General features: G+C 32.6%; 1 protein-coding gene across 3 annotated transcripts; it reads right to left on the bottom strand.

Annotated features, from left to right (window-relative positions):
* Positions 1 to 8,828: 8,828 nt before the first annotated feature.
* LOC149563864 (protein NRT1/ PTR FAMILY 5.4-like) lies at positions 8,829 to 13,514 on the bottom strand. Of its 3 annotated transcripts, none has more exons than XM_089826998.1 (3): positions 13,338 to 13,514; positions 10,528 to 11,165; positions 8,829 to 9,902 (listed from the first exon to the last, which is right to left on the bottom strand). In XM_089826998.1, exons 1-3 carry the CDS (start codon positions 13,480 to 13,482, stop codon positions 9,006 to 9,008), a joined length of 1,680 nt encoding a protein of 559 aa, XP_089683124.1. In that variant the 5' UTR covers positions 13,483 to 13,514; the 3' UTR covers positions 8,829 to 9,005. The 3 variants fall into 3 exon arrangements, with proteins under 3 accessions (XP_089683124.1, XP_089683125.1, XP_089683126.1); XM_089826999.1 differs by lacking the exon at positions 13,338 to 13,514 and adding an exon at positions 11,813 to 12,072; XM_089827000.1 differs by lacking the exon at positions 13,338 to 13,514 and adding an exon at positions 11,323 to 11,458.
* Between the last annotated feature and the right edge of the window lie 98 nt (positions 13,515 to 13,612).

The following is a 13,612-nucleotide window of genomic DNA, read 5'->3' as shown; positions in this document are numbered from 1 at the left end:
CCACGATATTAATACAACTACTAGTGTCGATTAATTTAACCTAGAATATATATACACACACATACATACTAAGACTATAAATTAATAATTATAAAAAATAAAAATGGGATTCTTAAAAACTAATTAAAAAATATTTTTTTAATAAAGATAGTTATATTCTTAAATTTAAAGAAAGGAGAAAAATATATTATTCACATGTGGAGATTTTATAATAAATAACATTAAAATACTAATGTATATTTCAAAAGAAATACAATTACAATTGAATCAATCAAACAAATGAAATAGCTATAAATTAAAGGGAATAATTTTTTAAAAAAATTGAGCATGTGCAAAGTGAAAAAGACATTGCAGTAATGAAATAATATGTGTGTGTGGAGGGAAGGAGGGAGAGGGAGAGAGGGATATAAGGATTCAAAGTTATATGATGAGAGTGATGGAGAGAGATGGGTGGATAGAGAGTGGGAAATATATGGAGAGATTGAGTAGTGAGAGGAAGAAAGAAATAAGAGAGTGGCAGATGTGTCTAGAGATGGAGTGGTAAGATGAAGATAGCCATACAAATGAATATCAAGGGGGGTAGAGAGGGCGAGACAAAAAGAGATATAGATGGTGAGATAGATTGATGGAGAGATACAGAGATGTAGAAAAGATGAGACAAACAAAGGAACAAATTTGATAATTAGGATTTATAAATATATGCTTGATCACTATTATAAAACATAAAATTCTTTTATGTTTCTTTTAATAATTCTTAGATACTTTTGAGAGGGTTATTATAATAATTAAGCTTAAAAATCAACACCAATACATATGCTAGACTAACTCATAGTAGTTAGTAAAATAGTTGGCAAGTTGGGGACTTTATTTTCAAAGTTAGAGATCAAATATATGACAATATAAGTTGAATTATATCCTAACTTACAATTCAATCTAGTGTGATGATTAATATTTTTGGTGACGCTTATCAAAATTTAGAGAGTGAATGATGACAACTTTCACAATATGAGGTATAATTGTATCAATTTTCCACTTCATCATCCATATCCACCCCATAACTATAAGCCAACATACAAACTTTAATTTAAAGAAAACCTTCACTGTGAGCCATGAATGTCTATTTGTAATTTAAAATAGCATAAATATGAGAAATCAAGTATCCAACTCTAGATATTTGGCCATTTAAGCACACAAATTATTATCAACAATTATGAAATAGGTGGTAGAGTTTACCCAAATTGTCTTCCAAATCAACAAATAGTGGAAGATGGGTGCATGCAAACTGAGATTGAAATGATCTGCGACCTTTGTAATATATATTAAGATATACAGTTGTATATTATTTGTATATCTCAATTCTTTGTGTACCAATAAAACCTAGTTCCTCCCCAGAACTATCAACAAATAGGAAAGCTTTAATTTACTTATAACCTTCGCCCTTAGCCACTAATGTTTGTGTCATGGTTCTTGTATTGGAACATGTGAAATCCCTAATTCCAAAACTTCAATTAAAGAGGATAAAAAGTTCCTTAACAATGATCTATCTTATTGGAGTTGACAATCTTAGTAGGTGTAAAATATCTTTCACAAGATCATTTTTTATTTGTATAGCAATCTTATTTTAATCATTATTTATAAATAAATAATTTATTTTTTTTAAATATTATATTTATTTATTTAAACATATTTTTAAATATTGTAATATACTAATATATTAAGTATAGATTATAAAACTGATTAATGGTTGCTTTTACAACTTGATAATGAGATCCTTTGCATATATACTGCATAGTAAACCTGATTAGGTTGACCTAAACTAGTGAACCCCTGGATGCTCGCGTTTTGGTTGGCCCAATTTCCATATCCTAAATAAATTGGGTATTTACGACAAGTTGTAGCTCCATGGGAAGCTTCCATGGAGTTGGTGCTACGAGCTCCATTGCACCTGCTTATGGTGGATTGTCTATTGCAGGATCTGTATAAAATTAATTTCTTTAGCCGAGGATGTGCAAAGCTTTGATCTCGAATGATGAAGCAGCAGGAGAGGAGCCATCACCTACATCCATTCCACTGGGATTGGATAATAGCTGCTTGATGAGTAATTCATGGTTGCTGTAAAATTGAATCACAGAGACACAAAACTTGTAAACCAAACCTTTAAATTGAATGGTTGTTGTTTGGCTTCACCTGGAACCTCTCATCACATAAGGAACATAATGAACGCCATGATTATTCTGCAAAAGAAAGTCGTTGAACATTTGTGGAAATGCCATCAAACCCTCTATTTTACACAGACGTATTAAAAAGACATACCTAGCCGTTGAACTTGCTAATTGAATTCACTTCTGTGATGACCTTTCGCATAATTATAAGAAAGGAAAGGAATCCCTAGAAACACTAGAATTGAATTGAAAATAAAACTTTTTTTTTTTTTTGTGGAACTGAAAACATTCTCTACAGTACAAAGCAAAATAAGTTTGGGCATCAGCAAAGGAGAATTTCTCCCCTGAGATTCGACTTCCTCGCTGAGATTTGGAAGGTAGTAACAATTTTAAACACAGAAAAATCGTCTCCTTCCTACAAGTAGAATTCATTTAAAAATTAATAATAACTTAATAACAAATTGATAGGCTGTTGGGCAATGCACCAAAAGAAAATCGATAAACGTATACTTTTTTCTTCTATCAGTACATCATTTGAAAATTAATCCACTGTGATTTCGATGCTTCGAAAGCTTTCGCAGAGCCTCTTTAATTTTTAGATTACAGAGAAATAACAAGGCAAATAATCATGTTGGCCCCCAACAGCTGAGGTACATAACTTGTCGCAGCGCCTCTTCAGATTGTTTCCTGCTTTGGCTATGGAGATCAACGGCTTCTTCAGATTGAGACTGACGTTTGCCTCATGAGAAGAATCCAAGCTCTACACCATTAGATTGACAAAATAGGTCACTCATCTCACATAGGAAACGCCAACGGTGTAATTCCAAATGTTTTTGGCGCTGGAGTCAATATATGCAGCAGGAAACAATTGCTGTGAAGAGCTCATACCTCCTGGCCAACATTAATTCCAGCGCTCCTGATATCAATGGATGAGATCTCTTCAATGGTCGTCCAGCCTTACCCGTTATTTATGACCATCGATTTCGAAGAAAACAGGCCATTCACTTCATGTTGGGAACGCCTACGGCGTAAAAATGAAAGCATCTTTTCCTTTTGCAGTGGGCTTGGCATCTTGTCCTTTTGTAGTGGGGTTTGTTTACCTTTGAATAATGATGAATGTTTATATTCCACACTAAGCATAAAGCTTAAATTAAGAAAAAGCAAAGATATACTCATTATATAGTTCTTTTTATAGAAGGGATGGACTACAGTCGTTTTAGATTTTCCTTTTAAGTTTTCTTTTATTTTGTCATAAATTTACATTGCCACATTCTAAGTCGAGATTTAACTTTCTAGTGTTTTATTCAAACTTATTGATTGAATAAGCTCAAAAGTTCTAGGATGGGTGACCTCTAGGAAGTTCCAATGTTTCACCTATATGAGAATCACTTGGATGCAATGAATGCTAAATATTCCATTCATTCTCATGAGAAATTGATTCTTGTGAACCACTAGGGAAATGAACCAGCTGCCCATGTTTGTATTATCACCACATCTATTGCTACCTTTCCCCCAAATTATCAATCATTTAATTGATGATCCCACATGTACTAATAGTTGATCTTTTTTAGTTTTCTTGGTTGTTGTTGGTCCATCTATGCAAACAGTACTATTTTTTGGATGAGCGGCTATTGGGGGATCTTAGTGACAGGTTTGGGGCAAGCTCCATAAGTCTGGAAAAGTTGAAAGGTTAACTTTAGGCTCTTCACTCACCTACAGAGGTTCACAAGAAAAACGACTAGTAGAAATTAGAAATTGTAGGTGCACAAAGTTAGCATGGATGACTACTAGTTCGTTTCCCCTATTCACGTAACATGGGTCAATGAGTTTAACTCAAAAAATACTAAGATGAATTATAATAGCAATATCACAATTACAATTGATTTGTAGTTTATTTATTTGAATATTTAATTTAATTTAATTTAGTTATTTAATACTTTAATTGATTGAACATGATTAGTGAGAATAATGGCATGTGATAAAAGATCTTCCAACAAGATTCAAATCTTTAAAAGTATACCCTACAAAATTTATATAGCTATTTAAAGAACTAATAATTTAAAAATATTTTCAAAAATAAAATATTTATATTTATATTTTAAATTATATTTTCTTATAAATTATGAATATGGGGATGAATATATTAAATATCAATATTGTGAATGCCATAATCAAATTATCTTCTACAATATGTTATAATACCAGTTAAAGAAGGAGATTTGTTTGTTTTCTACAAAAGATATTTAACATTTTCATATTTTCAAATGTAAGGAGGTTGGTGAATAGAATGATGAACAAAAGATATTGATCTCATTTCTTGAGTTGTTATGTATTTCTTTTATTTTCTAGTGTTTATGGTATAGTAGATCTTATGAATTGGGTTGTTGGATTGACCTAAATTATAAGAACATGTAATTAGATGGTCAATTAGACCTATTTTTTGTGTTCTCAATATTTCATGTTAGTTATAATTGATCTAACAACCCACCTCCTTCATTTTAAGCATTTTTTCCTCCTTGCCAAATCCCAAGTTTACTTTTCACCCTTTCTAGAAACTCAATGTTTTGCTCAAAATACAAATTAGGGGCATGTCTTGTAGATTTAGGAGGATTTCTATAATTCTATCAAACTACTTCAATTTTTTAGATATGAAATATTGTGCAAGGTATAAAAAAAACCTATCTTGCCTCATTTGGACATCCATAAGAAATAATTCATGTGTTATCCTCCAATTTCACATTCAAGCATTCAAGATCAAGTTGGCAAGAATCTTCAAGGAAATATTCTCCATTATAGAAGCATTCTTTCACATGATGGATAAGTAGAGGAACTCTCAATCAAGGAAGAGGATCATTTATCCATCTAAATGTATTCCTCCATCTATTATTTAAGGGAAGAGTCCATCAAGGATAAAAACATTGAAAATATTTGAGGAGTATTTGTTAATGAAATCCTTGATTTCTTTTCATTCTAAGAATCAAATTCAACATTTAACTACATTCAATACAAGCATCTTCATAAACATCGTGATCTCAATATTGGTCTAGTAATGTATATATATTCACAAGCTAGACCTAATATTTACCTTACATTTACATACTTTCCTTTCATCCAATTTTATTCCTATTTCAATTTTGATTCCTTAATTGGGGTTTAAACAAGGAAAACCCCTTTCAACTCAATACTTTCACTATTTTTTGTGTGTAAGTAAATGTGGTGAATCTATCTTTTTAGAATGTGAGGTTGATTTTTTTCATGTTGTTATAATTAATGGTTGACATTGATGTCAACATATGTGATGTATAGATATAGATCATTTATGATTTGGTTATTTTTCTATATTTGTTGATCTATGTATTGATAGCCTTGGTGTAACGATAGAATTGTTTACTAAAGGGTGTGCTTTAAATATTTATCCTTATTCATGTTGGTGATTAGTATCTAACATAGATTGAACATTTTTGGGGGTTTGATTATATTTGGAGCATACATATTATGTTTTGGTCCTAGCAGTTACTTTGTGAGAAATTAAAGATATTCTCCTTGAGGGGATTAGGATTCCTATCACTTTTAGGTGGAGAAGAAGAATAAGAAGGTTTATCAAGATCTTAATGTACATACTTGATGTCATCTTTGGGGAGAAGTCACCAAGAAATTTTTTAACATTAGGATTGTGAAAAAACATTTTATAGAAAGAAGAATGTTTAGATCATCCAAAGAAGTATATAAACTAGCTTCTTTAAGACTATTCACTAAGGCTAGCTAAGGATGAAAGGATCTAGATCTCACCAATATAGGATTATTATGGCTTGATCTCTATCCTAATGATTAATAGGGACCATAGGATAAGGACTATGATTTTTTATACTAATTTGATCTTTAAGTTTATCAACAAAGACCCTTATGTAATTAATATGTTCCATGCATTTTACTAACATTTGAATAAGAAAACTACGTATGAAATATTGCTAACATGGTTTATAAAGAAGAATCATATTTGAAAGATCCATAATTTCATGTGTACTTGAACATCATGAAGGAATAGAAATATAATGTAATGAAAGAAAGCATTATTCACTCCATCTTATTGGTAAAGAAGTAAGAAAAAAAGTAACAACGTAAAATATATTACATATATAACTTTGTGAACTCTATGATGAAAATAAAAGATATCCTAATTATGTATAATAATGCAAAATATGACATCTCATACCAAATCAAAATGGAAATTGTATGCATCAAGTTCATCTAAATATACAATATAGGTCAACCTAGATACATTGTATGCAAAGGAGATTTGGACACCAAAATTAGAATGAAAATGTTATAAGCTAGGTTCATAAAAATCTACATTAAGATATTGGATGACATCGATCTAGATCTTATTTCTTTATTGCACAATTAGAAGGAGGATGACCAAGTAAGCTGAAGTAGGTATTAAGCAGTAAATGGGTTAACGATCCTTCACAATTGATGATTGATTATCCGGAGGAATGGTGCAAGATTAAGGGATATTTAATTGAAATTTGTAACTTTTAAAATAAGTTACAAATTAACACAACCATACAATAACTTTTGTAAACTCAAAAGATAAAACGTAAAGTATATTTATCCTACAATTGAAATCTAAAATTGATTTGGAGGGTATAGAACATTTTGGGTGTTTTAAACTTAATTATAGAATGGTTTGGTTGATGTATACTAGGTAGCTTTGTCTAAAACTTTCCCATGTTGTTGAATCCTATAGTACTAAAATTTTCTTTGATCGGTTTTTTACCTATTTCTAGACAAAACATAATAGGAAACAAGGTTATAAAGTGGCGTGTGCCTCACTCAAACCCATGTTTGGAATCAACCTTGAAATGAAATAAATGAGTGTGTGTTATCATATAGCAAAGACTAGATCTAATACATGAAATATATCATACATTGACAATGTAAATGCTTCTTTGAAAGTGATCAAACATGATGATGCCATAGATTTGACCAAACATAAAAACCAAAAGGAAATCATGAAAGACGAAACCTTGTGTAATGAATGTTGTAGTTTTCCATAATGCTTGATTAAGAAGAAGAGAGGTTACTTGAAGATATGAAAACTTAAATGATTGGATGAATGTGAATTCTTGAATGTGTGTGGATCTTCTTCCTTGATGGAAAAACCATTCTACTTATCCTTCAATGAGGTAAATAAGATTGATCCATAGACAAGATTTTCCTTCAAGACATATTGAATTCTTGAGAATACTTAGATGTCAAAGATCTCTTGAAATCTAATTGATTGTTTGATTTCTCTCGTTAATAGATTGATTATCAGGAGAGACAGACCACTTATATACCTCTCACAATGTTTCAAAATTTAAAATTAACCCCCAAGTTGATCACAAACCTAAACAATCCATCCAAATTACCAATACAAGTCTTTGATTTAAACTTTAACCCAAAACCTAGGATATACAATGCCTAGGGCTTTCTATACTTTGGAAAAAACATCAAAAGTATTGTATACCCACCAAGCAGGACTCAAACTTAAATCATGGGTTTCAAATAACTAGGAGATACCAAATTATGAGGTATGTAGATGGTTCTGAGGTCAAGAAGCACAAAAGTTACAAATGGTAACATAGGGCCTATATAGGTGAATAAATGATTAAAGACGATAAATAATAAAAGAGCATGTTTAGAAACAAGGGCTCACATCATGTTTAGATGAAATTAAAATAACATAGGACCTATTTTTAATTTAGATGTCCATTTGTGCCATATGTAGTGTCATTATACATGTGTTAAGATGAAAATATACAAAGATGGGTGTTAAGTGACTATGAAATTGTACACACTAATAGAGTGCTCAAAATTTAACATGTCACAAGTTAACTATCTTTTAAACTTCTTTTCTAGGTATTGCTCCCCATTTCTTCAATAGTGCTCTTAGGAAGCTATAACACATGTCTGATAGGTTTATCTTTCCAAGGACCCATCAGTTACCACTAAATCTAGTTTCACATCTAATTTCTAAGATAAATAATTTTAGTTTTTTTTTTTTTTTGCAAACTTTAGTGTAGGTGTTTATATACATATAAAGGTTGGTCTTATTTATCAAAAACATAATTTACTCTTTGTTATCATTTTTAAAATCAAGTTATTGATGCTTCCACTACATCACAAGATAACCTTAGAGATCAAAATTACTTGATCCTTCATATTTGAGATGCATGTCCTGGTGAGGTACATACATAGGCAACATGTGAATCACTATAAGACAACACAAATTTTAGTAATCTAAAAAAATATTAATCTTGAAATTACACACAATTGTTTCTATTTCAATTTTCTTTATTTTTCTTATTAAAAAATGTTCAAAAAGTTCTTTATACACTAAAATAATTATATTATGTATAATGAACAATTAATATCAAATTTATTGGACCACATTCAAGTAATTATATGCAATTAATTTTTCAGGCTGAAAAGTTACATTTAAAAGCAATTCAAATTATAAGAATATCATATAAAATGGAATGTAAATTAAATTAAACCAATATTAATTGTTTTTAATAAATAGTTAGTCATTACTTGGACTCTCACGAGATAATCCAATATTTGGGTGTGGACTCTCATGAAGTAATCCAATATCTTCCCACCTTCTTTTTTTTAATATGTAACTTTGTATTTTAATCTAATAATTCATTAGAAAAATCATATATTTAAAATATTTTCAAATATTTATTACAATCAAACTAATATATATTTTAAATAGTGAGTTGTAAAACACATGTTACAGATACAGCTTACTCCACACATTACTATTCACAGTATTCCCTGCGCCTCAGTCCCATACTATTATTTGAGGCTTTTGTATGCGTATCTCCGCGCAATGAATACAAAAGCCAGGAGATTGAGAGCATTGAGAGCAACCAATAACCAGTAAAAGTTATCCAGTCGACTCGTATTGAGATTATCCTCCAGCCATCTCTGACCCATCTTTCCGGTAACACTGTTGACAACGCGAATAACAACACTACTCACGAAGCTCCCGATACCGGGAGCTGTCAAATTGAAGGCGACGCCCAAACTCCTCATGTTCTCTGGCACTTGCGAATACGAAAATTCCTCGAGACCCACCAGAGCAAAAGCATCCGCTACACCCAAAACTACATTGGGCAGGGCAAGCCAAAATACACTCATCGGAACCACGCCCTGGGGCTTCTCCATGAGACCGTGGGCTTGTGCGACTTTCAGGCGCTTTGCTTCCACCACGGCCCCTATTATCATTCCCACGATTCCAAGCACATACCCTACCCCGATTCTCTGAAGCATGCTTATTCCTCTCTCCATTCCTGTTCTCCTTGCTGCAAATGGGACCAGCAGTCGGTCATATGCGCTGACTGTAATCATTGTGCTTATGATTACTATGGCCAGGGTTGAGGCAGGGGGTATTCTGAAGTGGGCGCCGAGATTTCTGTCCATTGTGCTGCTCTGCTTCACGAAGAATGTGCCGCCCTGTGCCAGTGTCACTGCGTAGATTATCACTGTCAGCCACACTGGCACCATTCTTGCCAATTGCTTCACTTCTTCCACTTGACTCCCTCGGCAAGATTTCCAGGCATCTTTGCTCATACCCTGCTCTTCTTCTTCTCCAATGGCTGCCTTATCCAACCACTTGAAATCGCTTTGACTGGGTTTGTTAGGCTCTGCATTTACCTGCAAATTGCGGTTTCTGAAAGCAGCAACCAACACCTGTTTCAAAAGCGAGTGTAAACAGCGCCCTCTTTTTATCATTTTTCATAGTTCATATGAAGAAGGGCATCAGAGAAATTGAATATCTTTCAATATAGTACTTGTTATCTATTGTCTAATATTTTTGACACTATTAATCAATAGTAGTGAATTTAAAGGTGTTGGGCTGGGGTCCCATTGACACTGGCTTTCTTAAAAGCAGAATGGTTGTCCTATGAATTTATATCTGAATCAGCTTCAAAAACTAACTCCTATTTCAAGGAAGCTGATTGTCCCTTGGAACCTCTGCCTTAGTGTCTATGATGACTACTCATAACTACAAAAAAATGTTTTCTTTAGATCTAACAAGCAACAAATCATACAATACCACATCAGCACATCATATGTATACCACATCAGGACATCATATATAGCTTTTAGATCTTAAAAGCTACAATTTCCACAAAAATCAAATTTGAAAAAGTTACATTAACAATTTCCTCCCCCTTAATTAGATCCTACTGAAGATAGTAATATGATTTCTAAATAATTCAAAATTTAGAATTATGCTCAACAGTCCCACATAAATAACTATGGATTCCTAGATTAATGGACCATAACCATTCCATTAATTTGCACACCAAACCTGAGCAATCCGGGTGATTGGACTCCCGGCAGGAACTTTGTGTCTGTATCTGGGCGTCCCACATAAGAAGATGAATATAGATATGAAACTCACAGATGCCACGATGCCAAATCCTGCCCCCCAACTGACATTACCTTGAACATACACAATCACTGTATTTGACATGAGAATCGCCAATGAAATGAAGAAGTAATACCAGTTGAAGAGGGATATTTTCTGTTTTCTTTCAACTGGATGTTGGTAATCAAACTGATCTGCTGCAAATGATGGCAGAGATGGCTTCATTCCACCAGACCCACAAGATATCATATAAAGTGCTGTGAATAAAACAGCAGTCTGAGTGCCCGTGGCATGCTTTTGCACACTGGGAGGGGGTCTGAGAGAATAAATGGATACTGAGACTATGAGGAGTGCCAATCCCGAGAGATATAAAAGTGAGGAAGTGATGATCATATAATATCGTCCAACGTAGGCATCGCTCAGGAATCCTCCCACAAGAGGAAGAATGTTTGTCACTCCAGACCATGTGTTCACAGTCTCTGCAGATGATGCAACTCCTTCATGCATAACATCAGTTAGGTATGTGAATAGGCTTGCTGCTATTGTGAAGTATGCTAATCTCTCTCCCATGTCAACACCTGCACAGTATATAAGTGCATAAATTTTGATTCTTATTATAAGCATTTATTTAAAATATTGCTTGACAATTTAGAAAAAGAGGGCATTGTGTATTAGTAATGTGAGATAAGAAGAAAGAAATATAAATTGTTAAAATGAAGAATTCCAGATACTTACTAAAAGATGTGGAGAGATATCAGTTTAGAAGCACTTGACATTGAAATTGTTGTTATTGTTGAAACCAACTGTTTGTATTCAAGACAAAGTTCTCTCTTCTTTCTTTAATGATAGACCATAGAATATAATCCTTGAAAAATATATATACAAACATTCAAAAAAAATTTAAGCAATGATTGAAATTCTTATTAAAAATTAATTAACACTTAACACTGATATATTGTTTCTTAAAAATTTGAAACACCTTAAACACAGCAATTGAAAAAACAAGTTAAATATAAGACCCACAAGTTAAATGTAAGACCCATTGAGAAAACAAGTTAAATGTAAAAAGCTAAGCATCAAACCTTCACTGTATATTGATATCTATAAAATGCAGAAGCTGCTAGATCTTCCAAAATGCTTCAACAAAAACGTTATCTGTTCTTTATGGGATTTTTTTATTTCTGTTGTATGACAGACTGGGGGAGGAAAGAAAGAGAGTAAGTACCCATGATGAAGAAAGCGGCATTCCAACGTCCAGTTGCAGAATAGGAAACAGGGGTTCTCTTGAGATCCACAGATCCATCTTTTACCAACTCACTTTCACTTTTCTTCTCATCATCTTCAAAGCCAAGCCCAGCTTCCATGATGATCTACGTTCCTTTCTGTATTTTCTCTTGTACGTTTCCTCAATAATACATAAATAGGCTGAAAAGCTTGATGTTAAGTAATATATCGTCTTTCAGTACTGTTTTATAAGCGATACCATCCAAACATGATACAAGAATAAATCATATACCATATTTAAAATGAAAGCATCTTGTTCTTTTGCAGTGGGGTTGGCATCTTCTCCATTTGCAGTGGGGTTTGTTTACCTCTCAATAGTGATGAAGGTTTACATTCCACACGAAGCATAAAGCTTGAGATCAAGGAAAAGCAAAGATATGTATTTATTATATAGTTTATTAAGCAAAGATATGTATTTATTATATAGTTTATTTATGAAAGGGATGGACTAAGACAAAGCATAAAGCTTGAGATTAGGACAAAGTAAGGTATGGACTAAGATTTATCTATAAAAAATCTGTCGGCTATGGCTCAGCTACAGCAACTTAAAGACCAAGTGAATCAGCTGCAAAGTAACTGTCATATGGACCTTTGCAAAGTGTTTCGTCGTGTCCTATTGATGTAATGCCTTGTTGTAGTGATTTGTTTTATATGATGAATCTCTCTTCTAGCTACCTGGTGTAGCTGTAGCTGTTATTCTTTGTAAACTTGCTTTATTTCAATAAATAAATAAAAGTAGCTGTAAATTATTCTATGTTATAAACTAGCAATGACACTTCGGTGTACAAGAGGTACATAGAAGAAGTTTAATGAGGAATATTATTTTATCTATTTTTGTATTTGTGTAAATAAATTGAAGGCAAATTGGTTGAATGAGATTTATTATATTAGAAAATCTATTTGTGAAAGGAAATCACTTCAAAATGCAATTTATTTTTTGATCATTGTTGTGTGGTAAGTTTACATATTTTCACTTCTATTTTAAATTTACCACATTCCATGAATAAACCTTGTTACAAAATACAAGAAAAAAAATTATATACATGTCAATGGTAGTAATGAAAAACGTTTGCCATTGATCACATTGTTTGACAAAAGTGGCTTACAAATTTAAGACAACATCATATTTGTTTGGCCTAATATTGTGCCATGATGAGATATCAAAACAAGGAAGATGAATCTTAAGACTGCTCAGATTGTTTTGTAATACAATTAAGATAATGAAAGGAGTGTTTTGGAATTCTAGACTATATCTTCAGAGTTTGTAAGATGTATTGGGACACTTCTCCTACATAGAATTGGACAAACATGACGAAAATAAATCCACCAAATTCTCGCTGTAACTACTAAAACAATGTTATTGGTTTCTAATCAACCCCCACCAACTTTAATGAAAAACATTTTCTGAACTTGATGGGTTTTCTTAGTGTTGTGTGATAGATTGAGAGGAAGGAGAAGAGTAGTACCCATAATGAAGAAGGCAGCATTCCAACGTCCAGTTGCAGAGTAGGAAACTGGGGTTCCATTGAGATCTACTGACCCATCTTTTACCAACTCAATTTCACTTCCCTTCTCAGCATGTTCGATACCAAGCCCCGCTTCCATTTCCATCTGTTTTCCTTACTGTATTTTCCCCTCTTGGTATGTAAACCTCAATAATTCATAAAACATATAGGCTGAGGGGCTTGTAGATGTTAGGTAACATAGTGTCTTTCACTACCATATTTTTAATTAAAATAAT

The sequence above is a fragment of the Cupressus sempervirens genome, chromosome 4 (genome assembly GCF_028749045.1).
Source record: "Cupressus sempervirens isolate cs-2001-9-10 chromosome 4, ASM2874904v1, whole genome shotgun sequence".
In the NCBI taxonomy this organism is placed as follows: Eukaryota; Viridiplantae; Streptophyta; class Pinopsida; order Cupressales; family Cupressaceae; genus Cupressus; species Cupressus sempervirens.
The sequence above is the reverse complement of the archived record's forward strand: the minus strand, read 5'-3'. Positions and strand labels throughout refer to the sequence as shown.

Coding starts and splice junctions, on each gene's coding strand:
- LOC149563864 (XM_089826998.1), bottom strand. CDS start 13,482: ATGGAAATGGAAGCGGGGCTTGGTATCGAACATGCTGAGAAGGGAAGT. Junction 11,166..13,337: donor TGCTGCCTTCTTCATTATGG/GTACTACTCTTC, acceptor TATACTGTGCAG/GTGTTGACATGGGAGAGAGA. Junction 9,903..10,527: donor CAATCACCCGGATTGCTCAG/GTTTGGTGTGCA, acceptor CTTTTGAAACAG/GTGTTGGTTGCTGCTTTCAG.